This window comes from Idiotropiscis lumnitzeri, chromosome 11, assembly GCF_059441095.1.
Source record: "Idiotropiscis lumnitzeri isolate Australia: NSW breed Sydney's pygmy pipehorse chromosome 11, RoL_Ilum_1.0, whole genome shotgun sequence".
In the NCBI taxonomy this organism is placed as follows: Eukaryota; Metazoa; Chordata; class Actinopteri; order Syngnathiformes; family Syngnathidae; genus Idiotropiscis; species Idiotropiscis lumnitzeri.
Genome location: NC_142401.1, coordinates 11,592,344 through 11,617,803, shown reverse-complemented (window position 1 = coordinate 11,617,803; position 25,460 = coordinate 11,592,344). Strand labels below are relative to the sequence as shown.

The 25,460-nt window shown below is 40.6% G+C and overlaps 3 protein-coding genes across 6 annotated transcripts in view; 1 reads left to right on the top strand and 2 right to left on the bottom strand.

The window, feature by feature from the left end:
• Positions 1–729: 729 nt before the first annotated feature.
• Positions 730–9,579, top strand: cse1l (CSE1 chromosome segregation 1-like (yeast)). Of its 4 annotated transcripts, none has more exons than XM_088308889.1 (25): positions 730–874; positions 2,803–2,895; positions 2,987–3,129; positions 3,222–3,323; positions 3,429–3,574; positions 3,808–3,898; positions 3,976–4,083; positions 4,238–4,330; positions 4,417–4,584; positions 4,667–4,796; positions 4,888–4,953; positions 5,159–5,361; positions 5,446–5,530; positions 5,747–5,808; positions 5,884–6,020; positions 6,115–6,218; positions 6,297–6,394; positions 6,496–6,646; positions 6,750–6,958; positions 7,274–7,371; positions 7,462–7,547; positions 7,874–7,955; positions 8,386–8,532; positions 8,725–8,956; positions 9,028–9,579. In XM_088308889.1, the coding sequence occupies exons 2-25, from the start codon at positions 2,811–2,813 to the stop codon at positions 9,115–9,117; spliced, it is 2,916 nt and encodes a 971-aa protein (XP_088165015.1). In that variant the 5' UTR covers positions 730–874; positions 2,803–2,810; the 3' UTR covers positions 9,118–9,579. The 4 variants fall into 4 exon arrangements, with proteins under 4 accessions (XP_088165015.1, XP_088165014.1, XP_088165013.1 ...); XM_088308888.1 differs by having other exon boundaries at positions 762–932; positions 2,806–2,895; XM_088308887.1 differs by having other exon boundaries at positions 762–932; positions 2,774–2,895.
• A 94-nt stretch (positions 9,580–9,673) lies between these two features.
• On the bottom strand, positions 9,674–12,701 carry LOC148327443 (retinol dehydrogenase 10-B-like). Its single transcript, XM_088308890.1, has 5 exons — positions 12,008–12,701; positions 10,660–10,758; positions 10,261–10,406; positions 10,064–10,195; positions 9,674–9,981 (listed from the first exon to the last, which is right to left on the bottom strand). The coding sequence occupies exons 1-5, from the start codon at positions 12,455–12,457 to the stop codon at positions 9,861–9,863; spliced, it is 948 nt and encodes a 315-aa protein (XP_088165016.1). The 5' UTR covers positions 12,458–12,701; the 3' UTR covers positions 9,674–9,860.
• A 1,205-nt stretch (positions 12,702–13,906) lies between these two features.
• The window catches only part of LOC148327442 (potassium voltage-gated channel subfamily B member 1-like), a 47,359-nt gene continuing 35,805 nt past the window's right edge, over positions 13,907–25,460 (bottom strand). The window contains exon 4 of the mRNA XM_088308212.1: positions 13,907–23,212. Within this exon, the coding sequence (XP_088164338.1) occupies positions 21,461–23,212 (1,752 nt within the window). The 3' untranslated portion in view covers positions 13,907–21,460. The remainder of the gene's footprint in view (positions 23,213–25,460) is intronic.

Sequence of the window (25,460 nt, the reverse complement as noted above, 5' to 3'; positions counted from 1 at the left end):
TAAAACGTTCATATGTTTAAAATACTCTTACTATATGTCTTTTGTTAATAAAATTTTCAATGCATATACGATTACGAAGGGTTTGAAGCAAACAACGAAATAACCACATAACACACTCCTAATTTCCCCCAGTACAAAATTACCATTCAAAGGACAGAAAAAAGAAGCCACCATTAGGTGGTAATTTTGTACTTTTTTTCTCAAAGATGAACCCACTCAAAATGTAATATTAGGGTACTATGTTTGTCCTGCATTTCATTCCAAATCTGCAAAAAATATTTGGCCCAGTCATGCAATATGGGGCAGTATAAGACCCAGTCTAAGTACTAGTGCAACTAAGACATGTCTGCCATCTAGTGTTGATGAGTGATATTACATCTTAAAACTTCAGATGCCCACACCTCCTCGGATTTGCATATTCACAAATTTTATTCCTTTTTTTTGCCCAATATTTTTTCATACTGTGGATTTTCAACAGGCTTTAAACCCTTATTTCCCCCGAATTTGGGGGTTTTGTAAAACAATATGTTATTTGGTATTTTGAATATTTAGAAATCACTTTTACTACAGTCACAACATTTTGTCTCAGTGCAACGTAGGAACACAGCTACACGTTCCTGTATTCTATGCAAGGGTTATTTAAAATGTCATGAGTTGGCAAAAAAAAACATCTTCAAATTTTTCATTTTACACTGAAATTAGATTTTCCAGGAAAGAAGGAAATTGCCGTTTTGATTTGGAGCAGTCACTGTGGACTAGGGGCGTATCTTTCCACGAATGTTTGACGTGCGCATGCGCAATAATGTGACCGCGCAGTTCCTTTTTGCTGCAGACGTTTGAAAGCTGGCACGGCGAGCACGAACGTGCAGTCACGGTGTGTATATGTTAGACCGCTGCATCTCACACTGCCAAATAAAGGAGTCACAGTGACGGTAAGGCTGCATGCTTATTATCAATGACTGAGACGACAAAAACACACAATGGGGCCATTGGCTATTCAACTGCGATAAAAGGCGTGTCGCTGAGGAATGAGCTAACTTTATCCCTGTATTAGCAAGTTAGCGCTAATGCTAGCCGTGGTTCTATTTACAGGTGCTGACACTCAATGCTGCTTCTAGGTTTTGTCTTGCGTCTCTACATATGCGCTACCATCACAAACTAAATTAAACATAGTTTAAAACCTTAACATGCTTACCGGACCAGGTACAAAAGAGCAGGTCCCTTTTCCATTCTAGTTTACGCTTGGACGTCAAACTGATCTGGAGTCAGCAGGGCCAGCTGAGTGACTGCAGGAGTGTAGCGTGTTGCTAAGTTAGCTGCTAGCTAGTTAGCTTCAGGGCTAGGCTTAATGTTTGAATGATAACTAGTGCGTAATCCATGTTTGGGGGTCAAAAGTACTGTCCAACTTTGAGCTGACTACTCGGGTATTGTTGTTTATTCAAATAAACTCGATCCGTAACGTTGAAGTGAATTAGGTGTGCCTTCACAACAGAGCCAAATTCTCATTGATACTTTATGTATTCTAACGTGCATGTACTGGATAGCCATCTATTTTCTATCTTTCTGATCTTCATATGTGTAGCGATTGTGCTGGAAGCCATGCCAGTTGCACACCCAGCAAATCGCAGGGCACCTATAAAACCAACGAGCATTCACACCAATGGGCAATTTGGAGTCTTTACACTAAGCCGACATTTGGCAAAGAAAAGCAAATCCCTGGATTTGAATTTGGTGCCAGTCAATCACTGTACACATAGACAACCATTCATGCTTACATTCACACACATGAACTATACAAAGTCTTCAATGGGGTTAAATTGACCTTTTGCAGTTCCCTTTTAATCTCAGTCGACATAGAAACAAATATTCACACTTGCAGACAAGTCAGTTTTCAATCCTGCTGCACACTGAATGATGCACCCCAATTCCACTGAACTGTTACACATCGTGCAACTCTTTTACACTAGTGGCGGACTGTCAGCATTTGGTTTGAACAGCGTTGCGACGTTGCAGATCTAACGGTTTATCGAAAGTGTTTTGTCTGATCACATGAAAAATTATCTTTCTGGGCTCAACCACTTGCAATAAGATACAAAGAGTTTGTTTTGTGTTTTACCGTAATACTTAACTGTATTTATAATTTCATATGTAATTGTGCCTGGAAAGCTGTGTAGAGAGTCTTTGTTGCCAAAAATGCCCAAATTCAATGAATGAGGGCGTGCGTCCTTGCCAACAACCTCTCTAATATCCACATACTTCATTCCTGCATGATCCCTTCTTTTTATAAAAATGTAGCTTTGCGCCATGTTCTTGTGGTTCAATAAAAATGCAGTACGGTTTAAGTAGATGGAGCCTCAAAATGTTTCCTGATTAGAACACAGTGTCAATTTTTCCTTTGCAGTGAGTTAGCACTTGAGCGAGGGTCAGGTGGCACATCACTTGTTGTGCGACGGGCCTAACGTATATGTTCTTGGAATGTGGCACAATTTGGAGTCCCTTTAATTAATTCAAGATGATAGTCAGTGGCGGTAAATCGATAGACTCAAACATTTCATTTCACTTCGTCTGAAATTTTGGGGCGCAAGTAGAACCTTTTGTAGCGCACAGGTGACTTGCAAAGTAAATCCACATTTCCACTAACTTTCACGACAAAATGGGCTGAGGTTTGGAGCAGGAGTTTGTCAGGAACAAAAACTATTCAAGAACTAAAGACAAATGTGTAGATGAAAAATGTAGATGCACCTATGGACAACATTTTGTTTTGTGTTTGCAGTGACTCACTCACGGTCTTTTCCTTCCCAGTAGCAACCATGGAACTGAATGACGCTAACCTACAAACCCTCACAGAATACCTCAGAAAAACGCTGAACCCAGACCCAACTGTCCGACGTCCAGGTAAGACGCAGAGACGAGTAAAACAAAAAACAAAGAAAAAGATGCATTCAATACTTAACACCTACTTTGTATTTTTTTTTCTCTGTCATAGCTGAAAAGTTTCTTGAATCTGTTGAGGGAAACCAGAACTACCCATTACTACTCCTCACTTTGCTGGAAAAGTCCCAAGACAATATTATTCGCGTCTGCGCTGCTGTTACATTCAAAAACTACATCAAAAGGAATTGGCGCATTGTGAGTTTTGACAACCGTCTTGCTTATTTTCTTATTGATGCTATGGTGTCTGTTATCAAATTTATGATTCATAATATGAAATTTCTCTAAAGGTTGAAGATGAACCAAACAAAATTTCAGAACAAGACAGAACAACAGTCAAAGCAAACATTGTTAATTTGATGCTCAGTAGTCCGGAACAGATTCAGAAGCAGGTAAGCCATCATAATGTGTATTTTAAAGAGTTTCATTGAATTGCAGTTTATTGTTTTTTTTTTGTTTTTTTTAAAAGCCTCTTTGTGTCATTTCTTCTTTTTCAGTTGAGTGATGCTGTCAGCATCATCGGAAGGGAAGACTTCCCTCAGAAGTGGCCTGACCTTCTAACGGAGATGGTGACCCGGTTCCGAAGCGGCGACTTCCATATTATCAATGGAGTTCTCCGCACCGCACATTCTCTCTTTAAGAGGTAGAATTTAATATCTGGTGCAGGCGTTTGAATCCAATGACAGGCAAATCCCTCAATCATTGTTCGTAAACGAGATTTTCCATGTGCAGAATGAAACTACGACTCGACTGCACTCTTCTTTCTAAAAAAAAAAAAAAAAAAAAAAAAAGTCTTGCTCTTCGTGTTAACTTTTAATCCAACCATTTTGTACTGAGTGCTTCTCACGTTGCCTACTATTTGTTTATCCCTCTCAGGTATCGTCATGAATTTAAGTCAAATGAGCTTTGGTTGGAGATCAAACTAGTACTCGATACATTTGCCTTACCCCTGACGGAGTTGTTCAAGGTTTGTTGTGACACATATTGAAACCATTCATGTCTATAATTCCTGTAAATTAATTTGTGTGTGTGTGTGTGTTACAGGCCACTATTGAATTGTGCCAGACTCATGGGACCGATGTCAATGCCTTGAAAGTCCTCTTCTCCTCACTCACACTGATCTCCAAACTTTTCTACAGTCTTAACTTCCAGGTCTGTTCTGTTTGCTAAATGTATCATTAAAAAGAAAGTCCAGTAAGCCTCTGTGACAGACCCAAGTATTCACCATTCTGTGCTTTTTTACACGGCTGGCTGGATCCCCTTAATGTATTAATTGTCACTGGCTGGCACTACATTTATTCTACAGGACCTTCCTGAGTTTTTTGAAGATAACATGGAAACCTGGATGACCAATTTCCACGCGCTTCTGACTTTGGATAATAAACTATTGCAAACAGATGTAAGCATGATAAAAAAAATAATAAATCCACGGACCCTATATCTGCATAAAGGAGATTTTAAGTCTCTGTTATTTTGATTTCTTAGGATGAGGAGGAAGCAGGTCTGCTTGAGCTACTGAAGTCACAAATTTGTGACAATGCTGCGCTTTACGCTCAGAAGTATGATGAAGAGTTCCAGCCGTATCTTCCCCGCTTTGTCACTGCCATCTGGAACCTTCTCGTTTCTACTGGCCAGGAAGTTAAATATGACTTGGTAAGCCTCCATACTAAAATTTGGTGCGTTTTCATTTTTTGCATCAAGGCTGGCATTTAACTCATTTTTGTTTTTGCTGTAGCTCGTGAGCAATGCAATCCAGTTTTTGGCCTCGGTCTGTGAAAGGCCACACTACAAAAATCTCTTTGAGGATCAGAATACACTCACTAGCATTTGCGAGAAGGTTATTGTGCCCAATATGGAGTTCCGGAGTAAGTTTTATTTGTCGTCTTTGAGGGCTTGTGGAAATGTGCTCTACATATTACGTGACTTTTGACCGTCTTGACTACCGTATTTGACTAGGTGCGGATGAGGAGGCTTTTGAAGATAACTCTGAAGAATACATCCGAAGGGACCTTGAAGGATCTGGTAAAGATAAAATCATTCCTTTCGTTAATCTTGGCTGATTTATTCAACCGTTTGAAATTCAAAATAGATTAATTTTCATTGCAGAGTTTTATTTTTATTGCTCATTAACATCTGTGAAAAGTGATGCCGTCTAAAATGATGCCTTGTATATTTAGCAGTTTTCCCAGGTCCATATCGTCCATGCACTGCCTTCTTCTCTTGTCAGACATTGACACTCGTCGTCGGGCAGCTTGTGATTTGGTAAGAGGCCTTTGCAAGTTTTTCGAGGGTCCGGTCACAGCCATCTTCTCTGGATATGTGAACTCGATGCTGGCCGAGTACGCAAAGAACCCCGGTGCCAACTGGAAGCACAAAGATGCCGCCATCTATTTAGTCACGTCACTGGCATCCAAAGCACAGACGCAAAAGGTTTGTGATTTTTGTCGGTGGTGGTTTTGTTCTTGTGTTATTGAGTGATTTACATTTGCATAATTGGCTCTTGTTGTTCCTCAGCACGGAATAACTCAAGCCAACGACCTGGTGAATTTGACCGAGTTCTTTGTGAATCACATTCTTACAGATCTCAAATCCGCTAATGGTAAGACGTTTGCTTATGATGCACTTGTACGTAAATGCATAGAAGATCTGGTAAATGTTTAGGTTTTGTCACTTTAGTTAATTTTCACCATTAACGCTTAGAAATCACGCGAGAACTGATGAGACAAGATCAAGAGCGAAAGTACAAATTGCAGTCGAGTGTATCAACTTTATTTCTTTGACATTAATTCACAAGTGCCTGATCTTGTCATTGCAGTTGATGAATTTCCAGTTTTGAAGGCAGATGCCATCAAGTATGTGATGATCTTTCGAAGCCAGGTATGCCGAACGTCTTGCTTTCTCCGTGGCGTGCACATGACAATGCTGACTAACTTACTTGTGCTTCTCTTTCAGCTTCCGAAGGAACAACTTCTGCAGGCTGTGCCTCTCTTGATATCTCACTTGCAGGCAGTGAGTACTGTGGAGCACACGTACGCTGCGCACGCGTTAGAGAGGCTGTTCACAATGAGGGGCCCAAACAATACAACACTGTGAGTGTCGAGCTGTGTATCGTGAAACCCAGCGTACTTAGGCTAACTTCCACGTGCCGATATAATGTCTACAATGTGGATGCTTGTTCCTCAGTATCACTGCTGTCGAGATGGCACCGTTTACTGACATGCTCCTCACCAACCTGTTCAATGCAATGACACTTCCTGGTTCATCTGAAAACGAATACATCATGAAAGGTATGCTAGACTTTTTCTATATACTCTTGCCGGGTAAGCATCTGCACTTTTATTTGACGTTGCCTTTTTTTCCCCAAGCCATTATGCGCAGCTTCTCACTGCTCCAGGAAGCCATCGTTCCTTACATTCCCACTCTAATTGATAAGCTCACTCGGAAGCTCCTTTTAGTCAGCAAGGTAACCTGCGCTCACTCGCTGTTTTGCGAATACACGGCGCGTTCTCCGAATGCTTCTTTGTATTTGAAATGCACTCAATTCTTCTTATTTGCCACTTTCAGAATCCCAGCAAGCCACATTTTAACCACTACCTGTTTGAGTCTCTCTGCCTGTCTGTCCGGATCACTTGCAAGGCTAACCCCGCCACTGTTGGCAGCTTCGAGGAAGCTCTGTTCCCAGTATTCACGGAGATTCTCCAGAATGATGTGCAGGGTCAGTTTTTGTTTTGCAGATTACGCGTACAGACGTATAGTGGCTATTGTCTCGACTGAACCTCATACGTTTGTTCATCTTCACTTTTTTTGCTTTGTTGCAGAGTTTCTGCCATACGTATTCCAGGTGATGTCTCTCCTTCTGGAGATGCATTCCAACTCGATTCCTTCTTCGTATATGGCTTTATTCCCTCACCTGCTGCAGCCTGTGTTGTGGGAGCGCACGGGCAACATCCCGCCTCTCGTGCGCCTGCTTCAAGCCTACATGGAAAAGGGGGGAGCCACGATTGCTGCATCTGCTGCTGATAAAATCGTATGTGATTGCAGTTTTGTACGCGTACAAGATAATCTTGTACTTGATTCCAATCTTTTGTGTTTATATGCCCCCCGCCCCCCAAAAAAAAAAAAAGACATGGCATGGGTAGCTGACTGTTTTCTTGGGGGGAAGTAATGAGCTTAGTGTGAAAAGATCTGTATCCAAGGCTGGTTCTTTTGCTTGGTTACTTTACGTGTGGCAAAAGGAGGATAAAATATGTAAACATTGAAATTTGGAAATTCATTAGTTGGGTTATGCCAATGGTCACATAAATGAAGTTGACTTTATTATTTTTTTTTTTTTACTCCTCAGCCTGGACTACTTGGTGTTTTCCAAAAGCTCATTGCCTCCAAGGCCAATGACCACCAAGGATTTTACTTGCTCAACAGCATCATCGAGCACATGCCCCCGTAAGTCGGCTCTCATCTCAGCCTCTTTGAACTTTCAGTGTTGACTGTGATTTACTGGCCATGACACTTTTCTTGCTGTTGTTTTGCCAGAGAATCCCTCACTCAGTACAGGAAACAGATCTTTATTTTGCTCTTCCAGAGACTCCAAAGCTCCAAAACCACCAAGTTCATCAAGAGTGGGTACACTCATGTAGCGTCATCATATTAAGATTCTAAAGTGTCACAATATCAACTCATTCAATCCATGAGACATACATATGTTTTCAGAAACATACTCCTCACCTCCCAAAGACGTATTTATACGTCTTAGCCTTTTTATTTATTTATTTTATATACATTCTTTTTTTTAGCCAAAATCTAGAAAAACCCTGGAATTGAGGCGTTTCCTCTCATGAAATCTTATGGGATTGAATGAGTTAATTTCACGAACACAGCAGTGAATATATTTGTTACATTGCAACATGGGTTATAAATGGTTTCTCTTTTGATGTCGTACTCACAGGTTTCTTGGTATTTGTCAACCTGTATTGTGTCAAGTATGGAGCTATTGCACTCCAAGAGATTTTTGACAGCATCCAGCCCAAGTAAGTCAAATTTTAACAAGTCACGGTTGGGCTGCAATGTGAACATGATTAATTGTACAATAACAATTAGGAATTTAATGATTAAGCTAAAATCGAGTTAAACCGCTTAAAATATGCCCCAATGTAAAAAAAATAATAATAATAAAAAATCATTATTGAATTTTTGGTCACAAACGGATTTGTAATGATATTTATTATATGACATATGTATAAATATATCCAAATGTCTCTTTAGCTGAATCTTTCATGTTATATTTTCTATGCAGTACATATCAAGCTGACTTCGTAGCAATAGCTGAAGTTTTCATGTCTCAGAAAACAACATCTTGATCATGTTCACAATAACCTCAACTCAGCTTGCACTTTAAAAGTCAATGTTAATCAATGATATTCAATGTATCGTATCTTAAATCTTGTCTGTTTTGTACAGAATGTTCGGCATGGTCTTGGAGAAAATCATTATTCCGGAGGTTCAGAAAGTGTCTGGAACAGTTGAGAAAAAGATCTGTGCCGTTGGTATCACGAAGGTCCTCACTGAGTGTCCTGCCATGATGGACACAGAGTACACCAAGCTGTGGTGAGCAGTCAACCCTACTTTAATTTTTTTTTTCTTTTGAATTTTTAGTCTGAACTGCTTGTCCATTTGTTAAATAAATGGCTGAAGGTGTACACTCTGGTCGTAATGGATGAAATTAGTAAACATACTCTCCTTACAAATTGACATTACTGTAATGTACAACTGATTTTAATTGAGTATGTTTTGGGTTAGGCCCCCACTGCTCCAGGCACTCATTGGTTTCTTTGAGCTTCCCGAAGACGACAGCATCCCGGATGACGAGCATTTCATTGATATTGAAGACACGCCCGGCTATCAGACTGCTTTCTCGCAGCTGGCCTTTGCAGGGAAGAAGGAGCACGACCCTATCGGAGATGCTGTCAGCAATCCTAAAATATTGTTGGCCCATTCGCTCCACAAGCTTTCTACAGCCTGTCCAGGAAGGGTACGCTCATCATGCATTGCTAAACATGTTCGTCAAGGCTTCAGTAATTGATTGTTCGTTTTTGGTTATAGGTCCCGTCAATGCTGAGTAGCAGTCTGAACGCGGAGGCTCTTCGATTCCTGCAGGTGTATTTACAAGGAGCCAATGTGCAACTGGTTTGAATGACAATTTTGTTCAGTTCAAAAGGACGCCAAAATCATGACGCTCTCGACTACCATCAAACAGTGGAATTCTCCCCCAGAGGTAATCATTCGCAACTTTGGGTTTGGGTTTTCTCAGACTGTGATGATTTGTTTTTAAATATATTAAAGACCATGACCACACGTTAGCCTGACACATACGATGTTGTTTTTGAAGCTTTTGCGTTTGTCATGAGCCGAAAAAGAAACAAGCAAAATTCTATCTATTGTTTTGTTTTGTTTTGGGTTTTTTTCTTCCCCTACAGCACCTCTAAGCAAAGAAACTGAACATCTCATAATTTCTTTAGGCTTTTTTGTATGTTTGAGTTTTGTGTTGCATGTTTTCTGTAGCTTTATTCCTGTGTAGATTGTTTTGACACTGTTTTTCATGTGAATTAAAAGAGGCACTTGTATAGATTTGTGACCGCCTCCGCATCACTTGAATTCCTACCTTGGGTCTGTGCATTCCATTTTCGAATGTAAATGATCATTTCACATTCTCTTACATTGGGTGCATTTTGCTGACTTTTCAATGACACAACATTGTTCATTTTATTGACAAGGCCAAAAACTGAGACCACACGATCGATGTTTTTGCTATCAAGTCCTGAGATGTTATGTAAAAATAGATAGTTCTCACTTAAGATCCGTTGTAATCATACATTCCATTTCAGCAAAAAAAAAACAACTTTATATTAAATACTGTAGACACAACAAAGGTAGTCTCATGATGATTTGATATGGCCGTTACATGTCCTCTGTTCAACATTTTTGATGAAGGGCAGCATACATTTGTCTCCTCCCATGAAGCGATACGTGGCAACGTTTGCGTCCCATGGTAATAAACTACAAAAGGAAGAGAGTACAACACCGTAAATTGCCGAGATGTTGAGACTCAACTGTTGGGCAAATAGTGTGCAGCACTTACGCTCTTGTCAAAAACGGGATGTACATGAGGCGAGGGATGCAGATCATTTGCTGTTCTGCCAAAATGGCTCTCATGGACTGCTGAACGGTGTACAGAGGCTCCAAAGGTGGGATTAGACTACGAAGCTCCTTCCTGAAAGTTGCATTCATTTAATAAATGGAAGGTTTAGGATTACAGAGATAGAACTTGCATTGCACCTTATTTCGCAGCCCGCAAACATCCCAGTGTCCACAATGTAAGGGCAAACGAGTGTGGTTTTAATTCCATCCAGCTCCTCCGCTAGCAGCTCATGGGTCAGCGACTCGTGGAAACCGACTGCTCCAAATTTACTGGCACAGTAATCCTGCAGGTAGAGTGTCAATTTCGCCAAACACATGTAATTGGACACTGCTACAGGATTTAAAATGAGAACATTGGTGGGGTATTTTTTTCTTCCAATAGAAATGTATTAATTCCGAAGGCATATTGCATAAAAATTCACAAGTGAAATTTAACCACAGAAATGTAAATTACAAAGCAACTTCACATTTCTCTAGTGTTCCTCGTCCACTCTTAGTGAATCCTTGCTTCATAGAAGCGGTGGAACTTGTTCTTACCTCCACACATGCAGTGCTGAAGAGGCCGAGGGCACTGGCGACAGTTACTATGTGACCGTGGTTCTTTGCCTTCATCTGAGGCAGGAAGGCCTTGGTCATCTGAGTTTAGAAAGATGATGTTAGTCTTGTAGTGCGGCTTATAGTATAGTAAACATGTCTCTCATCTGTCATACAAGCTCATGCCAGTGTACCTAATGTGTTGACCCCAGAGTTCACACTATGAATATGTTGTGGTGTTATAATAAGCTTCGACATTTTACCACAAGAATAAGCGGATCAACATTCGAATCACATGCTTTAACTGGTTGCTGTCACGAGCACCAGCAATGTACAGCAGTGGTGGGCAATGCATACATGGCCATCACCAATGAGCACAAAGGTTTGCCCTGACTTGCTGTACAGGAAGTTGGCACCTATACACGTTGACTAAGGCCTCACGGGGATGTGATGGAGCGCATGCTTCCTTCACACTCTGTTGCACAAATAGCGACTGAATAGATGTTGCATAACTCGTGTCAGGCGAGTAGACGCTGCATGTGGTTTCCCCAACATGGACCCCCATTACAATAAAATGCAGATGCTTAGCTATTGTACTAATACGGATTTTTCAGACATCTGTGCTTTGCTTGAGTATTAATTTTTCTGGTGACGTTATACTTATGACTCCCTTCAATTGAAAACACATTTGCACTATCTACTCCCTACTTTATCAATAGTCTTTTTTTTTTCGAGTGTGGCAGATGATGCAGTGTAAAAAGAAAATGTAAAAAAAGAGAAGTAATTCAACTGTGGTTGACATCTTGCCAGTCTGGTGTAAAACACAAGGATAGCAGGACCAAAGGAATATGAAACAGAGAGAATTAACAACGTTGACAAAAAGATTCAGAGAAGCAAGATATTCCTCATGCGTGGCATTTTATGTGGACAACAAGAATGTTTGGTGCCAAGTGCATCGGCTAGTGCCAGCATGAAATTCACCTGCTTTTGGCATTAAGGAAAAAAAAAAAGAAATTCAGGTAAGGTCTAATTCACATCACTGACACATTAATAATCTGAATATTATGCTAATACGGGCCACAGAATGTAAAGGACCTTTACATTCACAAACGTACATAATTAACGGAGTGTTTGTACCTTGTGACGTCACGCCACTGGTATGACACATAGAGGTTCTTAATGTACAATGAAGCACATTTCTAAGTCTATAGCGATAACTATATTAAAAGTTGAATTTTATTTGGAAAAAACTTCTATCAGGGTACATTTTACACAAGGAGCCTACGTGTGCAAAAGGGTCTGACTAATTTTGCAATTCCGGTTTGTCATGAAGCATCAGGATGTGTCTCACCCAGAACAAAGCGTGGCAGTTGACAAGCAGGGTGCGCTCCAAAAGCTCATCCGGGCATTCGAGCAGCCTCCTGCCGGCCACCACGCCGGCGTTGTTGACCAGCATGGACACGTCCCCGACCTCCGTCCTCACCCGTCCCGCCGCCTCGTAGATGCTCTCCCGCCGGGACAGGTCCACCGTGTAGGCGTGCACCTTGACGCCGAGCTCCCGGGCCAGCTGGGCGGTGCGCTCGTTGGCGGCCGCGTTGCAGTCCCACAGAACCAGGCGAGCGCCCTCCTTGGCGAACTCCAGGGCGAAAAGGCGGCCGAGAGCGCCCCCGGCTCCGGTGATCAGGCACAGCTCACCGTCGATGCTCTTCAGCCTCGGCCGCAGGAACGTCTGCACCACGGCGGCCAGGATAGCGTAGGTCAGGTCGATGAGCATCAGCAGCAGGTCCACGATGATGATCATGGTGCTGCCGCCAGGAACAATTTTGTCGTGTGGTGCGATGCGATGCGGATTGGATGGACATTTTATATAACCGGATTAGGATTTAGAGTTAGACGCTTGGCGGCACCAATAGAACAAGCATTCTTTTTTGTCTGATGTCAGAAAGTGAGCGACGAACCCATGAGCGTTCATAACACGACTCAGGCGGGAGATTATAATTTACACTGTAGAAAACAATACAATACAGAACAGTCGACCCCCGCTACTCGCGTGAGCAGGGGCCGGGCCGGCCCGCGACTAGCCGAAATCCGTTTATGTTCGAACACTATTATAAATTAATTAGAAAAAAAAAGGAAAGAAAAAAAACGTGGTTGCCGAACTGCAGGTTTGTGGGCGTCTACAGTGTCAGAGATGGGAACCTATTTTCTCGGTCGGTCCTCCAGCCATGACCTGGGCCCCCTCTCATCATCGTTGTTATTCAATAAAATAATTGTCTTCCGCCCATCTTCGTCCTTTTAAAGCGCTTCCATCCTTGCATTTTAGCAAATCTTACTTCGACGAGTCTTGCTAAAGTCTACCAAAATTTCAAATGGTCAAATGTTGTAATAATAATAATAATAATAATAATAATCATAATCATCATCATCATCATCTTCAGCTATTTGAGCATTTTTTTGGTTACCAAACCCCTTTTTATAGTAACTTCAGCAAGTACTGTATTATCCTTGACTTCAGAACACTTTGTATTGTCACAACTTTGTCGCTCTTCTGACTGCATTTAATCACAATTAATTAATTAATTGACTTTTTACTCTAGCAAGTATTACTTTACGTGTGCTTTCCATGTCTCTTTAGTAAAACCATTGGAGTTATGAATGATCGATGGTGTAAACTGGATTATCCCTCCCAGACTAAAATGTTAAGGTGATAAACGTCTTAGCACGTGTACACAAATCCCAAATATTTAGAATTGTTCTCATGAACAGTCAGGAAAATGTGTACTTTTGTTATGAACAAGAACAAAAACCAGCAGTTTATACCACGTGGTAGTTAACGGTGTTTGTGTAATCTTCAGAAAAGTCTGAAGTTGTGACTGGAGTGCACGGTGTTAATTCGTTGGAAAATGTGGATCATGATAAACGATAAACCAAAAATAGCTGTGAGCAAGGGAAGATCATAAGTCTTATTGTAATTCAACACAGAGTGAACTGGACGATTAATGTGCCTATTTTCTACTGGTAAAATATCCATCCATTCATCCGTCCGTCCGTCCGTCCATCCATCCCTGAAGTTTCAATTGGGTGTGTGCGTACACATGTACGACCACAAGAGGGTGCTGTTGCTTTATATTGACACTCACAAGCATACTTAAAATCGCCCTCTTGTGAAACGGTCACTTATTAATTAATTTATTTCCTTTTTAAATCATATATAATTTTGTTGAAGAGTAAGACTCACGGGTCCCAAGATGGAGTATTTCCTTTATTAATCAGTCATATAAAGAGACAATTGCTTCAAAATTGCTCACCATCAGACCATTTAAGACTACATCTTCGACGATATTTACAAGGTCAGTTTGTCAAACAGCGCTACATGCGTCAAACTCGAACGTCAAAGATAACACTACAAAGTCAACTGGTACACCGTTTGTTTAAAAAAACAAAACAAACAACAACACACAAAACAAACACATTTTGTCAGACACATAAAGGGGCAGTACAGATCGACACAATCAGGGACTTGAAAGAGGTTTTGTCCTCCCTGAAGCAGAAGGGTGATAATGCTTCTACTAAATCATGTGCTTGTAGTTGGCTTTAACCTTTTGTGTGGCATTTTGTGCTTTGAGAATAAGTTACCCAACCACAATCTTTTTGCTTTCAGGCAGCAAAAAATACATTTTCAAAATCGAATATAGTAGCATTCAACAACTGAACACAAGGGTATAAAAATGAGCAAGGACACTGGTTAATCCATAATAGAAGTTTGTAATCATTTAAGTAGATTATGTCTGGTTTAAAAGAAAGTCTTACGCTACGAGGCTCATGTCCACACAGATTTTTCAACATTTAATGTACTGTGTGTGTGAGACGCTGATTTAAAAACACGAAACTTCTCTATTTGGCACACCGACACTTTCTCATTATGACCACTTTCGCTGCTTGATGTGTGGACCAAACTAGTGGGACACCTATTTATTACTCCTACAGGAAGTCAATGAAGAAGAAAAATACGGCCCTAGGCGGCTATAGTGGATATAAAAAATCTACACACCCCCATGCAAAAGAAAAGATTTCAAAATGTTCTCCTCCATAAATGTAACCTATGACCTCAATGAAAAAATTTTCTTGAGAGGATGATAAAAAAATGAATGGATATGGTTGTGTAAGTGTGCACACCCTCTTATAACTGGAAAGTGGCTGCGTTTATGATTAATCAATCACATTAACACCCAGGTTAAATTTGAATCATCACATACTCACCACCATTTAAAATACCTTTGATTAATCCCAAATAAAGTTCAGAGATTCTAAAATAGTTTGCATGTCATCATTACTTTAAAAAGTTTCACTAATAAAATGTTACTAAACCGTAGTTACATCCAGTGAAACCTCAAAAGTCAAACGTGCCAAAGTTATCTGATTTGTAGTTTTAAAAAAAAATGCAAATATGATTCAAAAGTAACCAAAATCCTTTTCAAACCATTTTCACATGATTGAATGTGCAATGTTTTTTTTAGAGGATTGATCAATTCCAAAAATGTGAGTGTCTTTGTTTCTTTTATACAAGCCTTCCTGTGAGCTCAACATTTTATGTCTGCCATGCATCAAAGAGTGAGTACTTTTCTAGTTCTTTTAGTGTGACAACAATCCTCCGCAGTATCACGGTTAACACTTGGTAGCCTGTGCTATTCACAGAATTAAAAGCAAAACAGCGTCTTATTTTTATGTGAATCCTCCCACTAAATGGAGGCATCTGAAGCCTATTCTTGTATTTCATCCTGATCTGTCATCTTCAGAAGTGCTTAAAATCCCCTTTAACCTTTTAGGAGTGGCGTTCTGTATTTGCATTTTTTTTTTTTTTACATGTTGTAGATGGTAGTTTGTAGCATACCGTAGTTTGGTATTGTTATTCAATTGCAGGTTAACCTCTCTTGAGACTTGAATGACAGTTAGAAATCACCTACAAAGGTTTTACGATGGCGAAAAATTGAGCCTGGAATGAATGAACAAACATTCATTTTACAATATAGAGTATACCATAATTTGGATGGAGCAGAACAGGTAAACATCTGGAACAGACCGAACACGCACAAGCAAGTAACCTCGCCAACCTCGCGATACTACCGCCTGGCGTGCATGTTACATTGATTTCACATTTGCTTATCTTGCGGGATCTGTGCATACTATTGTCAGCTTTACAATAAATATCAAAAGGCAATAGTGTTCTCCTACCTTTTTCGCAATATATTACTTCCAAATTCCCTTTGTTATTTTTTTTATGGAACCTGTCCTTCGTTATTTGTTGAAAATAATACTGTGATATTAATTATTAAATATCCTGTCTTGTGTAAAAGTAGTGCTTTGGCGCCACCTTGTGGCATCTTTGTGCGTAATGAAATATAGTATGTTGATATGAGGGCACGGTCTCGTAATAAAAAGTGCGTTGGCGCCATTTTGTGGTCTCTATCATCAATTATAAGCCTTCATCAGTTACGTGTTGTTTTTACGATTCATGCAGGATGAGCCTTTATCGAGTACTCGATTGTTGTCATGTCAAATATTCCATATGTGTCACTAGGCAAATAAAAGATGCGTCCAACCAAGGTCTTAGTCCAATTATGTGCAGCTTTCTCCAATGTACAGTTAACAGCTGAGCTGCTCACCGGGGACTACTTGTATAGTTTCCTGAAAGTTAAATAGCTCACTTAGTTAGAAAGTTTGTTCCACAGAAAGACATTGGTGTAACCGAGGCTCCTTTGCTGTCCCAGTCCCGTCCAGTTGCATGCCTGCCGTGATATTTATAGAACGATCACACATCCTCAAAAAGGATGTCTCAACCCGAGAGACAATTTTTGCATCGTCATTGCGCACAAAGGACCCGATAATGAAAAATAGAGTGCATGAGTGCTGCACGTATTATTGAGCTATACTTCACGCTGACAGTACGTTGGCCTGTGTCTTTGTTACCAAAAGAGCACGAGGAGTGCAAGCAATGTCCTCATGATTCAAGGAAGACAACGCCGCACTCATCACGAATGTCAGTCGTAATCAAGCTGACAGCTCTTCTTGCTCCGGTCCCATTCCCCGTTTTACCTTCAGTGCCTCTATGCGGCGAGGTCAATATTTCGAGTTTGTGGCTGAATATGCTGCAGTCATTCTTGGTAGGTTATTTTAGATGATTATCGGTTTTTGGAGTTAGCAGAAAAAAAATGCTTTGAGATGTGTTCTTCATTTTAACTTAATTGTTGCGGAATTACATTTATTTAACGGAGCATCTTTGTTCATCCAGTGACAAGCAGAATCATTTAAAACCCTGTAAAGTGAATTCAGAGATTCATTTATAAATTACTTAAAACATGTGCAAAGACTGAGAAGTAAAAAAAACATTTAATAATTGTCGTTAAAATGTTTACCTGCTTTTTTTGGATGGGGGGAATCAATGATGCCCTTCTGCCTGCATGAGTCCCCCCCTCTATAACTTGAGGGCATTCGTTCAAAATTGTGGTTTTGCGACCCAATTGTGCTATGGAGTTATCGCGCCACGAAAATGCATCCTCCCTTTGGGTAGTGCGCTTGTGTGACGCTTTAGAGAGCCCCGTTGTTGTTTGTCAGAGTGAAGAACGGTGAATTAAAAAAAAAAAAAATCAAACAAAAGTCTGAGATGACCGCCGGGTTGTGAGGCGGCGTGGTCGCTTTAGAGGACTTCATTGTCAGTCACACAAGGTGGACTGTTTTCGAGCACCTCGTTGTCACGATGATGACCCAGGGTGGATGTATTGCAGCCACCCGAGGATTTAAGGGGCTATCTTTTTGCGTCTCAAAGATGTGCCTGTTGATGTTTAAGCATAAGATGCTAGAAGTAGTCCATTTTGACTGCTGAAATTTGAGTGGGGGGTGGTTTCAGTACATTCAACACACGCTCACATCTGAAAGCAGTGAATGGCTTGATTTTTCACAATTTTGAAGCTTTCTTTGATTTATTTTGTGATTTTTTTTTTCTAAATCAGTCAAATTTGGGTGGTTGTTTACAAGATTCTTCTCAAGGATGTGTCAAGGTATTTATTTTTGCTTTACAGGGATTTGGAATGATCTGAGATTTGATTGCAGAAGGTAGAATGAACTTGTGTATCCTTCATATTTATATAATGTACAGCATATTATTTTTGGGACATTTCTTGTTTGGTGGTGTTGAAGAACTTTGTCACTCCAAATTGGACCCCTGCTAGCATCAAAAGTGAGCCTCCTAGTCGCCATGGAAACAGTGATTGTCCACTTTTTTGTATGTTTGCACCTCTTTGTGATTGGAGCCACTTTCATTTCATTGTGAAAACATGACGATCAGGGCTACGCATTGAAATCACTGAAAATGTTGTATGTAGGTCATCATTATTGTGTTTGTAATAAGGACATGCTATTTTCTTTGATTAAATGTTGTCAATATACCATTGTTTAATTAATAATTCTAAGTTATTGGGAGAAATCATATGATTTCTACCGGTTTGCCCCTACAGCAAGAAGCATAGAGTTTTACGAGCTGCTGTCGGGGTCATGTTTCGCATTTTTGACGCAAAGGATTGAAACAAACGCACTAATTCATATTTTTGTGCTACTGAAACACGCGCCCACCAAATCATTTTTGTAATGTGCGAAAGAATTACACCCGAGATGTCCCCACATCTATTTTAGCGGACGTTAGCAAATATGGTTGCTTTTCCCATGAAAGACAAAGTACAGTATATGTGAACAACAGTGTGAATGTTGACAGAATGATGTCTGTTTGCCAAGGCACAAGAATACTATTTTCATGACCTCCAAAATTGAAGCTTCAAAGCATGGCGGGATGAGATGTTTACAAAAAAAAAGAAAATCATGCTCGGATGATCAAAGTTGTGATGTTTGCATTCAGGCGTATATATATATATATATATATATATATATATATATATAATGTATATATTAAAAAAATATCTACTGGTTGGGACTATAGACACACCATGTAAGCAGATGGCGTTTCTCTATGACTCCCGTCATCTAAGCTTCATGTTTAGATGTCAAGAACCAAACTGTAAATAACTGTCCGGTCATAAATTCAAGTGCAGTGTCCTCAATCCGCCAAATAAATGAGCTCCCTGAAGTAAGTCATACATTTATTCTACTGTATGATGCAGACAAATTCATCACCTTCATGAGCCATCAGAGAGGAGTTGTCTTTGGTTCTTCATATTGCACAAAAGGATAAAGGGAGAGACGTTTACATAAGGAGACGTCAGCAAACATTACAAACTGGTTCGTATCATCTAATAAATGCGACTCCAAAATAATGCATTTCATACACCGAAATGCTCAACTATGAGGTTAGGACAGTATATATGAGTCCATTCTTTTATAAAATCTCTTAAAAATATAAATTATTTTCTTTTCCTTGTACAATAAACAGATATCGTCTGTAGTATCCTAATTTTTTTAAAAGTAATACATTGTACAATATCCCCACAACACAATTTCAGCATCGCCTATCCAGCTAAAAAGTGATGCCCACGAGTACCTGCGCGAACACGTACGGTGGACGTGACATGAACGCTAACAAACACCATTCGCTGACTTGTAACACAGAAAATAAAACAAGAGAAAATTGATTTTTTTTTTCTCACGTGAAGGTGCCGTCTTTCAGGAACAAGTTCTGTCAAAGCCGCCTTCTTGTTTTTCTGCATGTGAAAAAACAAGTACGAACACAAACGGACAGAAGTACTCCACAAGTGATCTTCAGATCACTTAAGAGACCCACAACTGACATAACAATAGTTTGATTATTTATGAAAGGTAATTATTGCGCACACATTTTTGTGTTGCAGCTGTTCAACTCATACAGACACCAAACTCGGGACAACATGAACTAAGGCCAGTTTTGAGGAAGGAGGCTAACAGAGGCAAATTATACATTTGGACAAAGTAATGCTACAATTAGAAATTTCTAAAATGTGATCTTCATAATATTTCCCCTCTATTAAAAATCTGGGTCACAGTCCAATGAGAAGCATGTCAAAATATAAACAGTCAATCTCCAAATATTAATAATTTTGAGATTTTTTGTTCTCGATAGGATTCAAATTTATTTGATGACTGTGAAATTTCTGATTGTAAACGAGGAAGTGACAAACGACTATAAGCGGTCATAATATAGAGATATTCATGATTTTTCTTTTTATTTTGTAACTGATTTATATTTTGAGGGGCAAATATGTCTAGCACAATCTAGAGCATTGTAATCAATTACACATTCAGAAAATTACCCATCTGTGCTTTGAATTATAAAAATATAGACTAAATAAGGAAAAGGAAAAATATTTTTAAAGTGATCATCTCAAACACAACAACACTGTCATTTCCGGCAAAAACAAACAAAAAAAAATAGGGATTTAGATTTTATTTTTCTCAAAACTTAACAACTATATTAAATAAATTTGGGCATCACAGTACATCTTTTTCATTGGACAGCAAACTCAGCTGAAGATGTCATGTTTCAATGCCCTTGGGTTGGCTAATTTATCTTAAAAAAAAAAAGAAAGAAAAGAAAAGATTTCGTCTTTGAAAATCATTCACTGAACTGTTGGATGAAGATCTGGGCTGAAGCGACAAAGTAAAAATTGTTCAAACGGACATTCCTTGCCTTTGAGCATGGTCTCAGGAGAATTTAGTGGAAAAGTGGTAGAAAACGTTATGCACCGTTCCATTTGACCTTTTAGTACGTCTTTAAAATGATATATTGTAAAAAATAATTTATAATAACATACATCATGAAAAGATTATGTATATTAATGTAATCAAATACAGTGGTGCCTTGACTTACGAGTATGAGAAATTTCGTGATCACACTCCTAACCCAAAATATTGAATGCCATTCATTTGTTCCAGCCCCACAAATGTGCTGTTTGGGCTGTGTGCGACTTGGCCACCAGAGTTTAGTGCAGTCTGCCTCGGGCCTGAACGCTCCTCAATCGTACCAAGATAGCGGCCGAAGGGCGAGGGACTGACCGGCAAAAAAGGGTCAAGTGCCCAGCTATGATAACACCTGAAGAAATGTTTACAAACTAACACAATATAATGCGGCAATAATTGTCTGTTTTTTTTTTTTTTGCAGAGGATAAAGAACATATGCTTGTTGCTGCACCTTTTGTGGTCAAACATCCATTGCTTGAATGTTATAACATTGTGACCATCAATGCCATTTATTGGCTCGTCTGTAGCTTTTTGCAGTTAGCATTAAAATAGTAGACATCAAATGACAAGGTCACGTGGTTGTTTCAAATACACAATTTATACATTTCTTTTTTTTTTAAAAATATTTATTTGTATAATTTCAAATGGTGGTAAAAATTAAAAGCTTGAAGCACTCAATTGGCCCATTTTTTTAAACTCGGCTCGTATTTTTGCTTGCAAGTAAAGGCAAACAAATGACTTGGAAGCGAAGAGACCACTGTAATTAAATAAAACTACATCATTAAATTAATTCCCAAATTGTTTGACTTTTACTAATTACAGCGCATTACTTTTTCGTACCAAATCCAACTAAATTCCCGTACAAACAGTGTGTGTCGGAGCTAAGTGATTTCATGTAGAAGTAAGCAGAACATAAACAACTTTGCTATCGTCCACAAGTCTTTCCGTGGGATATGTTGTGCTCTATCTTTCGACTACTCCTTCATATCTTTGAAATGTCAGTCATATTTTTATTTAATTTTTTTTCATCAGAGTTCACTGTGCTTCTCCATTGTCTCGTTCCCGTGTGCACTCCCTCGAGTCAAGTTTACGTTTTTGAATGACTCTTGTCTCCATGAAGTGGCCGTACTTCAGCCATGTGGTTCTCTTGCCCGTCTCGCATCCATGTGCTTTTACCGCCAAACTTCCTCTGGAAGCCTTCCATGTGATTAGCTCCCTGACGGCCAAATCTGGGGCTGGCTCTGTCCAGCAGTCTCTGCGCCGGGCTGACGACCGATGCGTCGTGCAGGTGCTCCTCCTCGTCCGTGTCGGCGTCGATGAACTTGTGGATGGAAGCGTCGTGGAATGTGAAGATGTTTGGGGGTAAGTTCTCCGGACTCTTGCTGGGCGTCCTGCTGCTCGCAGTAGTGTAGACGGACACCTCTGGGCTCTGGATTGAGGAGCCATCAGAGAGCACCCTCACCCCTGAATCGCGCCCGCCTCTGAAATTCACCCTGACTGAGGGGCCCTTGACTGGATTGCTACAATGCGGATCCTTGGGCCACCTTCCTGTGAGGGGCGTGGCATTCCCCTCATTCTCATTCTCCAAGGTGGGTTCCAGGCTCGGGTTTGTGCTGACCCTGCCGGGTACGTTGAAACGGGAGCTCTCTGGGAAGTCGGTGGCACAGCTGATGAAGCTGTCGATGCTGGACATGCTCCTCACGTCCGTTACGGCTCCCATCTCTAACTCCGCTCGGTGCCTTCTGGCTTTCGACAACGGCACCTTGTCCTTGCTGTTGAGGTCGGGTTGGGACTGAGTCTTGGCCATGCTGTCGTACATCTCCTCCAGAGTCTGAGCACTGAGATGTTGAGGGCTTCCGAACGGCTTCGCTTGCTCTTGGTGACCCGATTCCAGGTTGTGCTTGGTAGTGCTGGGACTGGTTTCCGACTTGACTTGGTGCTTCCCTTTCTGCGGGCTCTGTGAGACGTGATTCACTTGAACCTTCTTTCCTGCTTTCTCATCCTTTTTTTCCACCATGATGTCCATGAGCTCTACGCTCCGGCCGAAGGCGTCCTTCATGTTCATGGAGATGATGCTGCCATTTCTCTTTGCCCTCTCCAGGGCCTCCCTCCTTTTGATGGCTTTTTCCTGCCTCTTTTGCTCTTTGTAGAACTCGGAGAAGTTGTTGACAATGATGGGAATCGGCAGGGCAATCACCAAAACGCCTGCAATGCAGCACAACCCGCCTACTATCTTTCCCAGAAGGGTTTTGGGATAAATATCGCCGTATCCCACGGTGGTCATCGTAATCGTAGCCCACCAGAAGGAGGCTGGGATGCTTTTGAACTTGGTGTCCTCTTCATCCTTCTCCGCAAAGAACACAAGACTGGAGAAGATCATGATACCCATGGCCAGGAACAGGATTAGCAGTCCCAGCTCATTGTAGCTTCTCCTGAGGGTGAAGCCCAGCGACTGAAGACCCGTGGAGTGCCGAGCCAGCTTCAAAATCCGCAGGATGCGCATGATCCGGAAAATCTGCACGACACGTCGGACGTTCTGGAACTGCAGCACGCTCTTGTTGGATTCCGTCAGGAAGATGGTGACGTAGTAGGGCAGGATGGCCAGCAGGTCGATGACGTTCAGGGGACCCTTGAAGAACTTCCACTTGTTGGGGGAGGAGAGGAAGCGCAGCAGGTACTCCATGGTGAACCAAGCGATGCAAATGGCCTCGACGTGGGCCAGTTGCGGGTTGTCTGTGGGGTGACCAAACTCATCCGCGTCTTGCAGCTCTGGCAGCGTGTTCAGAGACAAGGCGATGGTGGACAGAACAATGAAGAGGATGGAGATAATGGCCAGGATCTGGAAGTAAACACACACAACCAAATCAAGTGAGAAAGAAGCCATTTTTAATTCCATTACAACATCTAACACTCTGTTGGTCCACCACTTTGGCTCATAATACATTTAGATTAAATTACATGGGAGCAGCACGGTGCCACAGCAGTTAGCAAATTTTGCTCAGAGTTCAGAGGCTCGATGAGTTTGCATGATCTCATCGTCTTTCCCATAATAAAATTTTGTCTAAAAAAAAAGAAGAGCTTTTTTAATTGCTGTCAGTGAATATATTGGTGGATCACACTAAACTGTGTATCTGCAATATAAAAATTCTAAATTATTTATTTAACAGATATTCATCACTCGAGACTGAAGGTCTGATGACCCTCGTCGGGGTCCCAAATTGGTTCTTTGGACAAGCGTTCTTTTCTTTGTGAACCCACGGCCCCTTCAAACTCTAAACTTTAAGTTTCTTAGTGTCAATGTATGCCAAAGTTTATCTGAGGGTTACACTTTTTCTGACAGAACTTAATGTTTGTTTTTATCAATAATGCTACTTCATTAGTATTATAAATAAAGCTGCCCGTTATAACAAATTAACATTACGTAATTGAATAAATGCGGTATGTTTTTAAGATTAATGTTGGTAAAGCGTCAGTTGCTTTATTCTTTCAGATGACATTCAAAGTTATTTTCACTTCATGAAGCCTTTGTAGTTTTGGAAACGTCTGCATCAAAATATGTCAGGCAACACAAAATAGAAATCTTTGATTCCAATTGAGTTGTTTAATCATTGTGAAAGCAACAATATTTGATCATTTCGACAAGTGTTTATAATCATAAAAAAGGGTTCGAAAAATGGAGCATCTCAGCTGTTACCCGCCATCTGTGTTGCATTCAGCTTGTCCTTCTCCAAACCTTGAACCAGCGCTCTTCAAGCTTCCATTTTGAAAGCCAAATTTATCAGCAACACAAAGCAAACAAGCATGGTCGAGCCAAGTTGTGCATCATGTCAGATAATTAACAGTCCACTGGCACGCATTTCAGCATGAAAGTGACGCAATGTCACAAGAAGATGGAACATACGGCCAACTACATTCCACGCTTTGAACTGCACTTGTGCCAATCTCATTTGAGATCCATCTCAGTTCTCTCTCCAAAGCATTGATCAAACCCAACGTCTGCATTTCAAAAGAAATACGGCCAAAGCTAATGTCTCTTGGGCACCGACGCATAAAGTATACTGTATTTTTGCTCCTCGGCAGAGAAAAACGCAACACTCAAGGACGGCGTTACTGAGCGAGGAGGAATACGACGATACTTACTGCTTTGTATTCAAACATTCTGCATAATAATTCAATATTTCACTGGAATTCTCAGACAGAAATAGTTTCCACTACTTACACGTGGACCCTTGAAAAAATCATTTATAAAATGCTCAGACTGTGGCATGTGAAAGCGGGGGGTGATGGGGGCAGAGGGGCTGACATGTGCTGGTTGATTAGTTGTCACACATGGATGCATAATCGGCCTGGAAGTTTGTCTCCAAGTGCCCACTTAACACCGGCCAACTTTTTGTCATCTGCAAGTGGAGATCTTCTTGCAGTTCCTTATAAACGTAGTTTCTGCACATAAAGTAAATCTCCTGCATGAATTCCAGCAAGTCAGTTTATCCTTCCGCTATGTAGCCTATGCGCCTCTCCAGCATTTAATTTAAAGGGAATGAGAGGCCACGAAGCCGGCTGTGTTCATTCTCACAACGGCGCAAACGTCCATTTCTAAAGTCACGCATATAAAAACACCAAAAGAAAGAAAACTCTACTCTTGCAAAGAATTAGACCGTACTTTCTATTAGAGTTGTGTCGGGCATGAAACATGAACAACATGCTAATGCAGCTAATGACTGCACAGTCGTCCAATCAGTTGGTTTCAGTTTGCGTTTCCAGATTACGGGACCCACTGACTAAATGATGTGCAACTTGAAATACAGTCGGTCAATTTACTAAAAGTGAAAGAGTAAATTAATCCTAACTTGTTTCATATTTTGTCACTCTTAATGCTGACACTTTGTCTTGTTAGCGTATCATGCTAACAGCTACCTCTGTTAATGCCACTGTGTGAAATATTTGTATTAGTGAATACAAATGATTTAAATAATAGAAAATAGTTTGTTGGCGTTGCACTCCTGCCTTGTGCCTACAACTGAATCACAGCTGCAATGATATTCAGTAAAACATCACTACTTCTTGTGTGACATACATGTCGATAGTAT

Coding starts and splice junctions, on each gene's coding strand:
- cse1l (XM_088308889.1), top strand. CDS start 2,811: ATGGAACTGAATGACGCTAACCTACAAACCCTCACAGAATACCTCAGA. Junction 4,084..4,237: donor TCTACAGTCTTAACTTCCAG/GTCTGTTCTGTT, acceptor TTTATTCTACAG/GACCTTCCTGAGTTTTTTGA. Junction 6,021..6,114: donor GGCCCAAACAATACAACACT/GTGAGTGTCGAG, acceptor CTTGTTCCTCAG/TATCACTGCTGTCGAGATGG.
- LOC148327443 (XM_088308890.1), bottom strand. CDS start 12,457: ATGATCATCATCGTGGACCTGCTGCTGATGCTCATCGACCTGACCTAC. Junction 10,407..10,659: donor TCAGCACTGCATGTGTGGAG/GTAAGAACAAGT, acceptor CTCTACCTGCAG/GATTACTGTGCCAGTAAATT. Junction 9,982..10,063: donor ATCCCGTTTTTGACAAGAGC/GTAAGTGCTGCA, acceptor TTCCTTTTGTAG/TTTATTACCATGGGACGCAA.